This window comes from Arvicola amphibius, chromosome 17 (assembly GCF_903992535.2).
Source record: "Arvicola amphibius chromosome 17, mArvAmp1.2, whole genome shotgun sequence".
In the NCBI taxonomy this organism is placed as follows: Eukaryota; Metazoa; Chordata; class Mammalia; order Rodentia; family Cricetidae; genus Arvicola; species Arvicola amphibius.
The window spans coordinates 30893841-30911249 of record NC_052063.2 but is presented as its reverse complement, the minus strand read 5'-3'; the positions used below and the strand labels follow the sequence as shown (position 1 = coordinate 30911249).

General features: G+C 35.3%; 1 protein-coding gene across 1 annotated transcript; it reads right to left on the bottom strand.

Annotated features, from left to right (window-relative positions):
- Positions 1 to 8914: 8914 nt before the first annotated feature.
- Positions 8915 to 9853, bottom strand: LOC119803425 (olfactory receptor 6C68-like). Its single transcript, XM_038314729.1, has one exon. It carries the CDS (start codon positions 9851 to 9853, stop codon positions 8915 to 8917), a length of 939 nt encoding a protein of 312 aa, XP_038170657.1.
- Between the last annotated feature and the right edge of the window lie 7556 nt (positions 9854 to 17409).

Below are 17409 nucleotides of genomic sequence, written 5' to 3'. Positions count from 1 at the left end.
TCTGTTTGCTTTTAAAATTACCTTGTCCCCGAGATTACTCATGAGCTTATTAGAGCATATTTCTTAGATATGATATGATTTATACACATTAAATAATTGGGAGAGAAGGGGCGAATAAGATACGACCATATTCATTCTGAGGATGCATATATAAACTATTTTCAGTGAATCCTATTATTTTGTATATTTAGTTTTTGTAGGACAGAAAATGACATCATAAATATATATTTTCTTGTCCAGCAACACCAATATTGTTTTTCGCCACCTCTGATATTTAAATGGACAAGTGTGACTACTACAGAGGCTAAGAAAATGGAATGGTGGCAAAGAAAAAAACGGAAGTGAACAAACTTCAGAACAAACCAAAGAGTAAAGCATACTTACTCCTCTGGAAGGCAGTCATGACTTCAGGTCATCTATTATATTTGCTTTCCTAAAGGTGAAGCTGATCTAACCTTACGTAAGAGTGATCTAACCCTTGAAGATGTACATGAAGAGAGAATTCTTTACAGAAGATAGTGCTGCTTTTGGTTAGCTTCACATTAAAGCTTTCATCTTAGTACAAACATAGTAACTGATTTATTATATTTCAAAACTGAAATGAAGGCATATAAAATTATTGTTAGAGTAGTTTGGTATATAATTTCTAATTTTTCTGGACAAAAAGAATTTCCAATTGTAAAGAAAGGTGACTGTTTTATTATGCAGTCTTTTATGGCTATGGAGAGGATAAAGAAAGAATCCTTTGTGGCCAAACACAAACACAGTTAATGAATGTGATAATCACTAATTGGCAGAATATCAAACAGTAGCAACAATGGGACTTGTGTCCTCAGAGACAGTAATACACAACAACTTTATTAGATACATTCTAAGTATAAATCAACAACTGTCTGGCAAATGGGCAATTCAAAATTTTCTGAAAATTCTGTGTTTACCTTAACTCATAGGTAAGAAAAGATAAAACATTGCTTGATATTTGTTTTGATTGAAAAAGTATAAATATACTCAAAGGAAGTTAATATCTAAGTGTAAATACTTTCCACATTAAAAATAAATAATTTCATCGTATTCTATACTAAAGTACCCTCCTCATTGGCTCCTGCCTCTCTCACTCTATTCTCTCCATCTCTGGACAGATCCAAAAGACATGGACATTGGGAAAGTATTGGTAGAGGGCTGGAGTTGACTGGGATGGGCAGAAGGAGATATGAGAGGTGCAGGATGAGAGCAACCAGAATGTGTTACATATACATACATAATTGTCAAAGAATAGATTTAATTGATTAAAAGGAGATACCTAAGTTTTTATATATTCTTCATAAAAATTCAGCTGTCAAATATGTCCCTTTTTCAACCCAAGGGAGGAAGAGTTCAGGATAACTGCTCAAATCAATTGATGAAAAGTTATTTTGAAATCTTAGAAATAAAGAAGACATCCAGCTTTATGACTTAAAAAGCCATGGTTTCACAGGTTCATTTGGAAGATATTGAAAGAACAGGAAAATGTGTTCAAGCTTAGAAGACGCTTTTTGCCTACGGTATAGAATGAATGAATTTAGCCGGGCGGTGGTGGCACATGCCTTTAATCCCAGTCCTCGGGAGGCAGAGACAGGTGGATCTCTGTGAATTAGAGGCCAGCCTGCTCTACAAGAGCTAGTTCCAGGACAGACTCCAAAGCTACAGAGAAACCTTGTCTCGAAAAATCCAAAATAAATAAATAAATAAATAAAAAAGAATGGATGAACTTACACATAGTTTATAATTAAAAAGATTATCACCAAAACTGTGTAGGTCCTTAACCAGTTTAACAAATGTTAGAAAATGATGTGGACAGACATACAATCATAGTATGTGTTCCGTGAATTCTTCTCTGAAACATCTTTGCTAGGTGTCACTGATGAAGTAATTGAACAAAATATTCTATTTGTGTCAACCATATGTTCTATTTGTATGAACTACATTTAAAATTTTTGAAAATTATACACTAATAGAATTCATATCCATATAGAAAGAAATAGCAAAAGTAGAAAATATATATTATTTCTTAGTAATAATTGCCAGAATCTTTTTCTTAAACAAACTGGTTAAAGTCTATGAGTAGCATGGCATCTGACCGTTTCTAAACCATTCCCTGTAGATCTAATAGGTTTTCAGTGCGGATTTACCTGGGTGTGGCATAACAGATAGATAGCAAACAACATTCACAGTAATGGAATTCAACAATGTAGAGAAAACTCAAATTAAACAGTATAGATGTCTTCTTCCTTTATAATTTATAAAGTTTTTTTTTTTTTTTTTTTTTTTTTTTTTTTTTTTTTTTTAAGAAATAAGTCATAGCCCGTGTCTCTGAACTCAGCAGGAGCTGTTTTTCTCTGAGCCACAGAAAAATGTAAACAGATATTACAGTTTCGGGGGAATTTCCTTTCTGTTTTGCAGCCCGGGTCCTGCCTCCATGTGCCAAAAGCGGACTGGTTCCGACAAAGCAGCCTCATAAAGGCAAGGGCTGAGCTATCAACAGTGTGATTGTCTTTCGAAAATGCGCAGAAGAAAGACCTGACATTTTGACGTGCCCGGGAAACCCAACAAAGTACACCGGGGATTACGCCTTCCCGCCATTGTAATCCACTAATTTCTTGTTGTTAGTTTTTAATCCAACATCATGTCTAGACAATTTCTTCTGTACCTCCAACAAAGCTTTGGGAAAAACACAGCCCATCTCCACATGCTTCTACTGCCTTCAGCTATTATTCCTGGCCAACTGTGTGCTCTCTTCTAAGTTTGGACTTTTTTTCTTTCTAGGACTATGGGATTCTGCTATGAGTATAAAAGCAGACAAGAAACACAGGTACTTGAGGTTCCTTTTAGAAGATTAATTTAATATTCCCTTCAAACAAGTGTTAGGTAAACAATAGAGGATATTGCTATAACTTCTAGAAAGTGTGTGTGCAGTGTAACTAATGCATAAATGACGACATGATTGCATTAAAAAGAACAAGTTTGAGAATCTTAAATGTGCCTAAATACCTTCTACATAAAGAAAATATACTTCAAAATAGAAAAAAAGAAATGTCATAGCAATAAATTTTAAAATAAATTGCTGTGTCCTTCCTTCTAAATGAAATAAAAATGCAGCTTCATCCTTCATAAACTTAATTTTATTCATTCTTAACTTAAATTTTTGTGATTTTAATTTAAATATAACATTCTCCCATTCCCTTTCCTCTTTTCATACCCTCCTTTCTCCACTGTCCTTTAAATTCTTTTTCATTAATTGTTATTCCATGTGTATATGTATTTCATATACATTTACCTATACATAAAGTTTCCAAATATAACTTGTTGAGTCCACGTAATGTTGCTTGTATGCATGTTTTCAGGACAGACCTTTTGGTAACCAGTTGGTGCATTCTTTTCTGGGGAGGGGCACCTCTCCCAGTTTTGTTGAGTTGCCCATAGTTCTTTGTGCAGGATTGAGGCCTAGTGGATTTTTCTCTTTGCAGTCTGATATGTTCATTGGTGTCACCCTGTTCAGCTCATTTTTTTTAGTCAGTCCTGTTGTTGTGGCTTTATGGATATAGCTTCTGATGTTACCAGGAGGTATAATCTCCTAGAAAACTTCATGACACTTTGACTTTTACACTTTCTCAACACTTTCCCCACACTGTTCCTTGATCCCTTTCCCCCTACTTTAGCATGTTAAAGGGTTGTCATATATGCCCTTTATCATGTTAGATGTGGTCCCTTTCCCCTAATTTAGCACGATAAAGGGTTGTCATATATGCCCTTTATCATGTTAGATGTGCTCTCTTTCCCCTAATTTAGCACGATAAAGGGTTGTCATATGTGCCCTTTATCATGTTAGATGTGCTCTCTTTCCCCTAATTTAGCATGTTAAAGGGTTGTCATATATGCCCTTTATCATGTTAGATGTGGTCCCTTTCCCCTAATTTAGCACGATAAAGGGTTGTCATATATGCCCTTTATCATGTTAGATGTGCTCCCTTTTCCCTAATTTAGCACGATAAAGGGTTGTCATATGTACCCTTTGTCATGTTAGCGGTGCTCCCTCCTCCCCAGTCTCCTGAAGGCTTTTTCAGAAAGGTATGCTGATTTTTGTCAGCAGCCTTTTCTGCATATGTTGTAAGGAGGCCGCTTGTCTCATTCCCAGACACTCAGCCCCCAAATAATTACACAGAAACTGTATTAATTAAATTGCTGCTTGGCCCATTAGTTTTAGCTTCTTATTGGCTAACTCTTATATTAATTTAATTAATTCCTATTAATCTGTATATTACCACGTGGCTGTGGCTTACCCAGTAAAGTTTCCAGCACCTGTCTCTGGTGGCTCCATGGCCTCTCTCTGACTCTGCCTTCTTTTTCTCAGCATTCCCTTTAGTTTTCCCTGCCTAGTTCTGCTTCCCTATAGCTCTGCTGTAGGCCCAAAGCAGTTCCTTTATTTATCAATGTTACAGAGGGAAATCTCACATCATGCATATATTGAGATGATCATGTGATTTGTCTTTGATTCCATTTATATGACTTATTACTGACAGAATATGCATGGGTGTAGGGTCATCTATTGGAGCATAAGTAGCCTTTTAGAGGCCACATCCCTGAAAAAACTTATCTCTTTCCTAGAACCCACCAGTTGCCAATAACTTCCCAACTAGGACTGAGACCTCCTGACCACCTCCCCCTTCCATGCTGTGATTTAATTTTGGCTTGATCTTGTGTGGGCCTTGTGCAATCAGTCACAGCCATTGTCAGTTAATATGTGTAACTTCCCTGATGTGTCAAGAAACATTGTTTTATTATAACCATCCACTGACTCATTGTAAATGGAGACTGTACTTTTGTTTCCTAGGTACCCAGACCCGAATAATCACACAAAAATGATTTTAATTGCCACACTGTTTGGCCAGTGGCTCAGGCATATTCCTAGCTAGCTCTTACATCTTAAATTAATCCATTTCTATTATTTTATATTTTACCATGAGGCTCGTGGTTTGTTGCCTCACATCTTGCCTCTTGGGCAGCTACATGGCATCTGCCTGACTCTGGTTTCTTTCTCCCTTCATTCAGTTTAGTTTTCCCATCTAGCTATAATCTGACCTGCCATAGGTCAAAGCAGCTTCTTTATTAATCAATAGTAATAAAAAATTCATGGCATACAAAGGGAAATCCCATATAGTCTCCTCTTTTCTGTCAAAATAAAAAGAAAGGGTTTAACTTCTACATATAAAAAAACAGGTATCCAGCAAGAATTACAGTTACAATCTTTAGTCTATTTGTATCTGGAAAATATTCTATCATCTATTTTATCTTTGTGAGTATAAAGTTTCATTTCTAATTTATCTTTTATCATAACTAAAGAAAACTGTAACTATAACTATATGTCTTCAATTCCATTGAAGACTCCAGAAGGATACAATATTACCTAAGTAAACAGGAAGTGCATTGTGAGCAACTTCCAAAACTCTAGAATTGACAGAGACATCTTGCTGCCTGGACAGTCACCCAAAGTTCTTCTGTACCATTGGTATATCCACCGTCAGCCTACAGGCCCATGCTATATGGCAGACTCTTCCATGAAGCAGGAAATTTGGAAGACTGTTTTGTCTACATTGGCAGTTTGTCGTTCACTTTCTTGTGTGTGCTGCAGAATGTCTGGAAAACTTTTCATGAAGGAGGAACTTTGAAGGGCTGTCTCACCTTCTTTTGGCAAGTTCAGTAGTCATTTTTATGTTGGGCCTGCATGCCCAGTTTATATAGCATACCATCAAGCAGTCCCTCAAGAGCAATTTCTTGCTTAAATGGCTAGCCTTGTCACATTGAAGGCAAATTCCATAATAAGTTTCTTCAATGCCCACCAACCTCTCTGAAGTAATTGGTGCTGCTAGAAATAGTCATGTCTCACTGTTAGGAAAAATCTGAGTTCTTAAAACCTTTTAAATGCCATATTCTGTAAGTCTTTAAATTGTTGAAGATTATCTAACTGAAATATATCTCTGTCTATCTAGAAGACCCAACTAGTGTAACTATGTTTGACTATTATAAATGACTGTCTATTAATCTGTAATTTTAAATTATACATTACATTTTAAAATGAGCTATATAAACATAATACCTTAAGCAAGAGTAGAAACACAGATATAATAAACTTGACCTTAAATTTGAATCAATAAACCAAAGTCCATACCAATGTATATATCAAAGTCCCACTATTTTATTATTTTATTTTATTTTATAAAGAGATTGATTGTGACCATTAGCTACTCATAACCAACCCCCTAAATGAAAACAAACATTTATAAACAATCATTTATAGAATGATTGGTCATTGTTTTCTCCAAACTCCTTTATGCTGTTTGTTGGGCGAATCACTTTTAGGGTTAATGGAGACCTTTAAGTGGGCCTTGTTCCATCAAACTACATTAGCCTGGAAGGGATCCACATGTTCTCTTCCTCTGTGGAAACAAAAGCAGAACCTCTTTTCCAAAGTAACATAATCCTTAGACTCAAATTTTGAAGTCAAGATACCTTTAAAATATATATGTTGGTTTAGTTGGGCAGTCCAAGAACTGGCAAGTCCAATTTTTTCCCCAGCAGTTAACTCATTAACAGTCAAAAAGTCCAAAGAAAACACAATGATACACATAATCCATTATCTATGTATATTCCATCTTTACATGACTATTTTTACTCTACTACTTTTTAATATTTATTTTACTTTTACTCCTTTTGTCTATGACTGCCTGTATTCTTTCTTCTCTCTCTCCTAAGCCCATGTACATTTATCCAACACTGTGACCTATTCAGAGATCCTTTTTTGTCTGATTCAGTCTTATTGTGTATCTGTAATCCTTTCTGACCAGGAGATTTTTTTAATGTTAAGTATGTATGGCTAGAGCTAATGCTGCAGCTTTGCCTGTTGGCTCTGCCCTGTCACTATGGCAGAGGTATGTTCACAGCCTCTGTGAGCCATGTTAACTGCCCTAGCTCTAGAGACACAGCACGTCTATGTCACCATTCAGCAACTTATAGCACTCTGCTCACAAAACCCACTTAAGTGCTTTGTAGCAGGACTTTCCAAAAGAACCAGAGCCATTCATGCCACCAGCACAAACCAGGAAACTGTCTCTTAAAGAAGCTATGCTTCTGTTTACAGCCAACAAAGAGAGGCTAACTGAAAAAAATGCAGCTACCAAGAAGCTCCAATTGATTCCTGTTTTTGTGGGCCTAGAAGCTTCCCTCCTTTAAAAAAAGCTTTCTTAGGCTATATGTGTATGTGTGTTGCCCCATATTGGGTGCAATCATATAAATGAATACTGTGCTTTCATTTCCCAGCTACCCAGACCCAAATAATCACACAAAACTATTTTAATTACCACACTGGCCAATAGGTTAGGTGTATTCCTAGCTTGCTCTTTCATCTTAAATTAACCCTTTTCTATTATTTTATATTTTACCACAAGATGTTGCCTCACATCTTGTTTCTTGGACAGCTGCATGGCATCTGTCTGACGTTGCCTTCTTTTCCCCTGCATTCGATTTAATTTTTCTGCCTAGCTATATTCTGTCCTGCTATAGGCCATAGCAGCCCCTTTTTATTAACCAATGGTATTAAAACATATTCACAGCATAGAGAGGAGAATCAACTCATAATCTTTTTATATACTCTTCAATAATGATCCTATCTTTGAACTTTGGGATGAGGAAGCATGATTTAGATGTCCAATTAAGGACTGAACACTGTGTATTCTTACCTCTTGGCCAATTGTGGGTTTTCATGTTATTCATCATCTACCACAAAAGAAGACTCTGAGATGAGGATTGAGAGACAAACTTATCTATGGGTATAACTATAAGTCTTTAGGAATCAGTTTAATACTTTCTCTTTAGTAGTTGGTTTAATACTAGGTCTATTTAGCAGAATAGTAATAGGTCCTCTCTTAGGGCCTATTACCTACCCAGACTCATTAACAGTACTGGGAATGAATTTTAATTTGTGGAGTGTCTTAAGTCCAGCTAGAAAATGGTTGGCTACTCACATAACATTCATGCCACTAGTACAGTAGTGATTATAACTTTCCAAACTGTTGTAGCTTTCAAGGTTCATAGCTGGATATGACTGATGATTACTTTGCTCCCCAAATGTCATCACTATGCCTTCAGGAACTATGACAACTAGTCAAAAGCATGAAGCTTCCAGGTGAGCTCCTGGAAGTTTGATTTCTCTATGTTCTGTTACTCAAGCATCTGGTGTGTTCAGCAACAGGGTGTTACTTCTGGAGGGCAACCAAAAGCATTAGCAGTAGTATGTAATGTTTGGGGGGCTCTATGTGACCTCACTAATCAACAAGGTCAAAAGAGGTATTTCATACTTGCTGTTAGGCTTTTTATTTATTTGCCTGTGATGTGTGGTAGGAGCAGTTTTGCCCCATTATAGAATGATCCTATTTAATATATATATATATATATATATATATATATATATATATATATATATATATATATATGTATATATGTTAAGAAGCTTCTAAAGTTTCTATTTTTTTCTTTCCAGAAGACTTTCAGTGTTAATCATGCCTTCTCAAATCCCACTTCTCTCTTTTGCTCCATCTCCCACCACATTTGACCTTTACTGTTTTATATCCAATTCCCCCCTTCATACCTTGTGAATTGTATCTCTCTGTCCTTTCTTAAAAGCTGATGGCTCCCATGGCCCCTTATCAGTTTCATGATTTCTATGGGTAGTTCTACCATCACTACCAACACAAGTACCACAACCAACAAAAACCATAAGAGGTCACATGATTGCCTGTTATCTAAGAAAGTACAAAGCTTGTTATTTATCATGAAAAAAAAAACAAGGAGAGATGACACCTTGATTTGTCAACGTGGGCACACTTCACTTCTTTAAAAGAAATGCAATTTTCTTGAGTAAGTCATGAGAAGCTTGTTTAACTTGCTTGTTCCTCAGAGTATATATGAAAGGATTCAGCATGGGTGATATGGAGGAAATGAGCACCGACACACCTTTATTAATGGTTACCTCTTCTTTTGCAGATGGTTTGATGTAGATGAAGATGCAGCTGCCATAGGTGATGGAAACCACAACCATGTGTGAAGAACAGGTCGAAAAGGCTTTTCTCTTTTGTTGAAGAGAAGGGAATTTTAGAATTGTCCTTATGATGTATATGTAGGAAAAGACTACGCATATAAGAGTAATGATGAAGGTCAATACTGCGGAGACTATTACCATCTGCTCAATTAACCATGTGTCTGAGCATGATATTCTCAGAATAGGATTTGCATCACATCCAAAGTGATCAATGATATTAGAGTCACAGAATTCCAGACGCAAACCTAAACTAAGTGGTGGTAGGATGATCATGAATGCTGCTATCCAAGAAGAAATAACCATTGTTCTGCACACCTTGTTGTTCATGATGGTCATATAGTGCAAAGGTTTACATATGGCCACATAGCGATCATACGACATGGTGGCCAGAAGAAAAAATTCAGCCACTCCAAAGAGATCTGTAAAAAATATTTGAGTTGCACATGCATTGTATGTAATTGTTCTGTCTCCTGCTGAAATACTGTATAAGAATCGTGGGACACAGGCACTTGTAAATGAGATTTCTAGGAAAGAGAAATTTTTGAGGAAGAAATACATGGGAGTTTTAAGGTTGGGATCCACTGTGGTGAGGGTAATGATGGTTAAATTACCAGTTACACTCAATAGGTAGGTGACAAATAGAAAAATAAAAAGCAAGACCTGCAATTGAGGATCATCTGTGAGTCCCAGGAGGATGAATGTTGTAATTGATGTGTGGTTTCTCATGATCAACTTCAGGAATTTTCCAAACCTAAATGTTAATGTCAGGGAGACTTGACCTGTAGAATTCAAAGACAAAAATCATCAATGATGAGCATCTTCATAGCTATTCATTCAATTCACCCAATGTCTATGTGTTGTTTTTATTAATGTGAAGAATTTTAGTGAAGAGATACATGCTTGTCCACATATATTCATAGTTTTAGTTAGGTGTGCAGGTGAGTGCAGTTTATAAAACATATTAGGGAGAAAATTAAAACAAAACTGCAAAATATTCTCACCGCAAACTGCACTCCTCCTTTCCCCTTTTCTTCAGAGCTACATTCTGCATCAGTTAATTCTCAAACTGTTGTTATCTAGCTTCTAATCTTATTTACTTAAAATGTGCATTGCATATCTTCCTGTGATTTAGCTCATTAAAAACAATTAAACAAATATAAATGTTTTGATATACATCAAGCAATATTTTAACTGTACCACATATGCATTATCTTACAATAACCTGCAAAGTATGGATGCCTATTATCTCCAGGTTATTTTTTTAAATGTATATGTGTATGTACTTATTTGTGTGTGTGTGTGTGTGTGTATGTATGTATGTACATGCTATACTGTATGTACATTGAAGTGAGAGGACAACTTGTGGTACTTGATTATCTACTTCTACCATGTGAGCCTCAGGTATTAAACTCAGCATTTCAGGCTTGGATACAAGAACCTTTAACCCACCGAGCCATGTTTATTTTTTTTTTAAATTGAACATAGTTTTTTCATACAATATATTCTGATTACAGTTTCTCATCCTCAGCTCCTCCCAGATCCTTCCAACTTTCTCACATACTTAAATCTACACCCTTTCTTTCTCTCTCCCTTGTTAGAATACAAACAACTAAGACAATTAATAATAATAGTAAATAACAATAATAATAATACAATAAGAAAATAAAAACAAACATAATAGAACAAAACAAACAAGAAAACAATCAGGAAAAAGAGACAATGAAAGAGTACAAAAAACCTATACAGACATCTTATTGACCGTAAATTCACTTGAAAGTGGGAAATCTGAGGCACCAATAGGCAAAGTATGTGCCCACTCTTTCCTGGATCAGTGGCAAGCTAGTTTTCAGAGTCTTAGTATGTTTTAGTTACTGTACTCTCTTTATTTTGGAACATACTTGACTGAATGCTTAATTTTTAAAAATTAAGTATTTTGTATTGGTCATACAAAGGAAAAATTAGTCACATTTTTTTTTGTCTAAACCAAAATAATTGAGAAATAAAGGAAGGCACAGTTAGAAACAATATTTGTATAACTAGTGTAATAGAATAGTTATGGACAAAACCTAAATGCATACTTTTATACAATTATTTGTTCATTTCATGTTTAATATCAGGGCTGAGAGAGATAAAAAATGTCAAATATAGCTATTTTTCTGTTTTATTCCTTAGACTGTTTAGTAATTTGATTATTTTATGTTTGAGCAATGTTTTATTCCATGAAAAGTTAGGACCAGAAGCTAGAGACTTTGTTTTGTTTTTTTAAATACCGTAAGTTAGACTAAGGTAAATTTTCCCCAATCATATTGTTAGAGATGATTTTTCTATAAATTACATTTTCTAACATAAAAATTATGTTTTAGAGCTCAAAGTATTTTTTACATGATTAGAAATAAAGTATTTTGAGATTAAGCTGTTTTACTATTGTTTTGAAACATTTCCATCAGAGAGCTATTCTAAAAATATAGTGACATATTCAACTGAATCATAGTAACTAGCATGTTTACGGACTTCAGTAAAATATTTCAGCCCAGTATGTAATATGTGACATGTCTATCATGTCAAGGATCATTTCTTTCTCTTAGGAACCTTTAAAAGTTTATATGAGTTTTCGTGGACTCTAAATGCACACTGCAGTCTGTAGAACGTAGGAGGCCATTTCCTTTATTTGTACTGCTTAATCTATTAACTTAACGTCTTGATTCAAGTCCTTGTAGACCTTCGCACAATGTCTTTCTTGTTACCTTTTTTTGGCCTGAGTGAGCACTGCATTCAGATACTACTGGCTCCACGTATACTGAGCATCACCATTTGGATGTGTCTCTGGCCAAATAAAATAAATATAAAAAACAAAATGGGAAATAAAATGCGATAGAGCTTATATCAAATTGGTGAGTCCATTGTCATTAGAAGGTGACTGAAGCTCACACTCTGAGAACCTCTCACTGGGATATATATATATATATATATATATATATAATAATATATATAAACTTCATAATATATAATTATATACTATTAATATAATTATATAATATATCTTATAAATATATAATGTTTATATATTCTAGCCACTCATTGTCTAGCCCATGCTGGTAATCCTCTTGTCACTGCAGCCTAAGTGACGGGAATTAAGTCCCTACATCAGGACACATCTTCCTCTTTTCACAATCTCAACTCGCCACCCCGCTCTTTTGTTGTTCTGTTTTGCTTAGATCTAGAGACCACCTTTAAGCTTTAATCGTATATTTATGGCTTTTCCTGAATTCAGACTTGAACAAATGTTTAAAATTTAATAATCCTATAGTATTCATCTAAGTGATATTTTGAGTACTTATTTTCCAGAGACGAAGAATGAATAATAAAACCTCAGTAAAATAACATTTGACTTGTGTGCATATGTTTAATTTTTAAATCTTTTCTAATATAGATCTATGTCTATGAGGAATTTTTGCTTCTTCCTAAATCAGGCATGGCAATAATTTCTAGGGTTATCCTTCCAGTAAAAATTTCACAAATGATTCTAGGTTGGTTCCATGAAATACTAATTCAAGTATTCAAAATTGATTGTCTAAGTCTAAAACTTTTATTAAAGGGAAAATATATTTCTCACTCATCTTTTCCTGAAACTGTGTATACAAGACATACAGTAATACACATAAACATTAGAGAATAAAAGTCATGTTCGTCCTTACCCTTCAGCTTGAGGTCATTGCCTGACATCTGCTGTCAGTTTATCTGTAGGTGTTAACACCAAGGCCCAGGTTGAACAGTGATACCACATCAGAGATGTAAACACTAAGTTTTCTCAGGTCTACACACTCATCCTGAAATGGCCCTGCAGTACCTAAGCCCCTGGCACAGATTTTCCTCCATGAGAGAGCATTTGTCACTTAAAACACAGATGTGTTCTTGCTTCCTTGTTAGCTACAATACAGTAATGCACAGCATAAATTGCTGGTTTTGTGATGGGCAATTGATTAATTAAGGATAGTTGAGTTTCTGGATACATTTAGCACTAAAGACTGTTACTATTATCTTATATATTCCAACTATAATAGAAGACAGTGGAGGCAAGAAACAAAAGAATCCTTGGAGCCTCATATTTAAAAGTCACTTAGGAATCAAGATAATCATTTTTTTTGGTAATCACCCCCTCACAGGCAATAACTGGGAGAAGCCCAGGGGATGAGAAAATGTAACTACGTTAGACACACTGTTGGTGCTGGACAGCAGGATTCAAACAATACTACTTAAAGTTTTTCCTGTATTGTCCATGGTAATAAAACTGGCATAAGAGTACTTTATCTTTACAAAGTAACTCATGGACATTATGAAAGTTATTTAATAAAAGGAAAATAAAAATTCAAAATAAAACAGAGGTAAACTCAACAATCAGGTAAGGAAACCTGAAAATTTTGTTGTGTATCATTTTGTGTTGAAATTTATATTTTATTATCACAATTGTAATGTCCACTGTCAGTTTAGATATTTGTTAGTATTTCTTATTTGCAATAAAACATCATCTCAAGGTTTTGTTTGGCACATGTGATGGTATACCACACCATTTATACAGGTATTCTTAGATTCAGGTAGAAACATTTCATATTTTTGTTGTAGTTTTTTTTATCAGATATGATTAAAAAATCTGTGAGGCCTCAATGTGGGGAAAAACTGGAGTGGGTCTGATTACCTTGGGGAGAATCTTAATGTGTCGCCTCGAGAAAAGACAGGATTTTCCTTTGTACTAGAAAGACTTATTTGAAAATGCATAAAGATAGATGACGGTAGAGTTAAGAACACACGGTTCCGCTTCCTTATTGTAAATGACATCTTGGTTAGGTCTTGGGAAGGTCTGTCAATAACAAGGAGAGATCTCTGATACTCAGGAGTGAACAAACCTCCTTCACAACAATCATCATTGGACTGCTGAGAGGGTGAGGGTGAACCAAGCAGGAGCAGGGATGCTTAGCTATATGGGCACAATCCCAGATAAATATGTACACGCTATATTCTAATGGATGAAGTTCTGCCTTCTTTTGTATAACCCATCTAGCTACCATCACTTTCTCCCATTCTCTAAGACCCAAGCCCTCGTTTATTCAGCAAACATTTACTAAGAACTCATTCTACACTTCTGGAACTATTCAGGGTAGTAGTCTCATAGCAGTCAAAAAGTAGACAAGAGTCATGGCTAGGGCTTATATATAATTTTAGGAAGTTAGAAAGTAAAGACAAATTGGTGATTAATACAGCATCATTGGGTAATGGTGTCACCTAAAAACATTGTAGTGTGAGAAAAAGAACATTATTGTGAGGGACATTTTACATAGTACTCTAGAGGCAAGCTCTCATTGAGGAGATATCTAATGCTGGAAACACACCATCTATCCCCTGCAAAACAACAATCCCCAAGTTTTGCTTAAAGGAAAGGGGCTGCAGTAAATTAAGAGTATAGTGGGAGTGTGCAGGCTAAAGAGATGGCTTAGTGGTTAATAGCACTGGCTCTTTTTGCCGAGGACCTGCATTTGGTTATACATTATAGATCACAACTGTTTGAAACTCCACTCCTAAGGATCTTATATCTTTTTCTGGCATCTGCGGGAACGGAATGTACATGGTGCACAGACATACATGCAAGTAGAATACTCACACACATAAAAAAGAACATGATAAGGACTAGGCATAGAGGTGCATGGGCATAAACCCAGCACTCAGGAAGGATAAGGGGTAAGACCAGTCTGGACTACATAGCAAAATTTAGTGCAAAACTAACTTTTAAATACTTATAGAGAAATAAATCATGAAAACCAGATTTTTCCACAGAAAGCTAGAAACTAGCAAACTAGCCTTTAAAATAGCCACAATTCCCAATGCTTTTCTAAGCTGAGTAAAAAGGAATTTTCACTTAATGTTTAAGAAATAAAAAATTTGTAACACTGGAGGAAGAATATAAAAATTATCAAAATTTTAATTAGGAATAGTGGTGAATAGTTAGTGTTTGGGAGGCTAAGGCAGGAGGATCACAATTTTGAGGCTAGCTTGGAGTATATGGTGAGACCTTGTTATTCAAACCTACAAAATAAAACAGAATGGCTCCTTGGCCTTGAGAGGGAGGGAAGGGAGGTATGGGTGGAGGGGAGGGGAGGGAAGGGGGAGAAGGAGGGGAGAGAAGGGGGAGAAGTAGGGGAGGGAGGGGGGAGGAGGAGGGAAGGAGATGGAAATTTTTAAATATAAAAAAAATAAACCATGAGAGAGAAAAAAAAAAAAACCAGAAAATAAAGTGCGGATCATTTCAACCAATGTGCTTTCTACCAAAATTAATTTTGTATCAATTAAACTATTGACAGTAGCTTAATGCTTATAGGTTGTATCATTTCTGAATCTTGCATTAGTTGAATTTCTATTTATTTTAAACATGATTTTCTTCTTTAAAAATTATTCATTTTATTTTCTATATGTGAGTGTTTTGCCTGCCTGCATGTCTATGTATCATGGTTGTGCAGTGCCTACAGAGGCCAAAAGAGGACTTCAGAGTTAGAGGTTCTGAGCTTCCCTGTAGTTTCTGGGGATTGAACCCAGGCCTTCTACAAGAGCGGTAAGTGCTCTCAACTGCTGAGTCATCACTCTTTTCCCAGTTGGAACATTTTTAAAAGTGACAGTTTTAATATAGTAAAAGAAAACATTTGAAAATGTAAGACATTGTGTTGATACAATATCTGTTTATAAACAACATGCCAAATCCTCTGTTGATCAAAGTATGCTTTGGGGGGGGTCTGATTTTGGAAACATTTTCTTAATTTTCATTTGAGTAACTCTATATTAACTTGTCAATCAGAAGTAGTAGAAGAAATGGATAACCTGGTCAAAGAAAACGTTAAATCTAAAAAAAAAGTCAAGTCACAAAACATTCAGGAATCTGGGACACTATGGAAAGATCAAACCTTTGACTAATATGTATAGAAGAAAGAGAAAAAACCCAGAATTAAAGGCCCAGAAAATATTTTCAACAAAATTATAAAAGATAACTTCGCCACTCTGAAGAAAGAGATGCCTATCACAGCACAAGAAGCTGTGATATGCAGGACAAAAAGAAATTCCATAGCACACAAAATAATCAAAACCCTAAATGTTCAGAACGAAGAAAGGACATTAAAAGATGAAAAAGGGAAAAGACCAAGTAACAAATAGAGGTACAATAATACCTAACATCTCAATGAAGATCCTGAAACCCATAGGGACCTGGACTGATATTCTAAAGAATCTAAGAGACCACAGACGCCAGCCGAGGCTACAATACTCAGAAGAACAATCAGTCACAATTACCAGTCAAAACATTCCTCAATAAAACCAAATTTATGCATTTTATGTCTATCCAATCAGTTCTATAGAAGGTACTAAAAGGAAACTTTAAGTCTGAGTAGGTCAACTATATCCAAAAGGACACAAGGAAAAGGTAATCCAAGAACAGTAAACCAAAAGAGGGGGTAAATTCCTATATCCCTACAACAAATAACAGCAATCAATAAACACTGCCTATTCATAATTCTCAATTTTAATAATATAAATTTCCCAATAAAAACCACAAAGTAATAGATTGGATTAGAAAACAGAATCTGTATTTTTGTATAGATTGGATTAGAAAACAGAATCTGTATTTTTGTATAGATTGGATTAGAAAACAGAATCTGTATTTTTGTTTACTCCAAGAAACACACCTCATCATTGCAGATAGAAATCATCTCAGAATAAAGGACGAAGAAAGGTATTCTGAGTAAATATATCCAAAATCAAGTAGGTGTAGCTATAATATATCTGACAAAATAGACTTCAGACAAAATCTAATCAAGAAAGCTAGGTAAAGATGCTAAATACTCATCAAGGAAATAATTTACCAAGAAGATATTACAACTCTAATCATCTATGCACCAAACACAAGGGCACCTAAGTTCATAAACACCATTACAGCTAAAATCACATACTGATCTTCACATGGTGATAGTGGATGACTTCAGTACTATAGTCTTGCCAATAGATAGGCTGTCTAGACAAAAACTAAATGGAGAAAATTTGAAGTTAAAAGATGCCACAAATCAAAATGACCTATTAGACATCTACAAAAATTCCACCAAAACAAATGATAAAGAATGCACTCTCTTATCAACAGTTCATGGAACTTTTTCCAAAATGACCACATACATGGACACAAAGAAAGTCTCAACAATACAAGAAAATTGAAATAAGACCCTACGACCTATCTGACCACCATGGATTAAAGCTAT

Excerpts from the sequence above, each read along its gene's own strand:
- LOC119803425 (XM_038314729.1), bottom strand. The coding sequence starts at position 9,853 with ATGAGAAACCACACATCAATTACAACATTCATCCTCCTGGGACTCACA.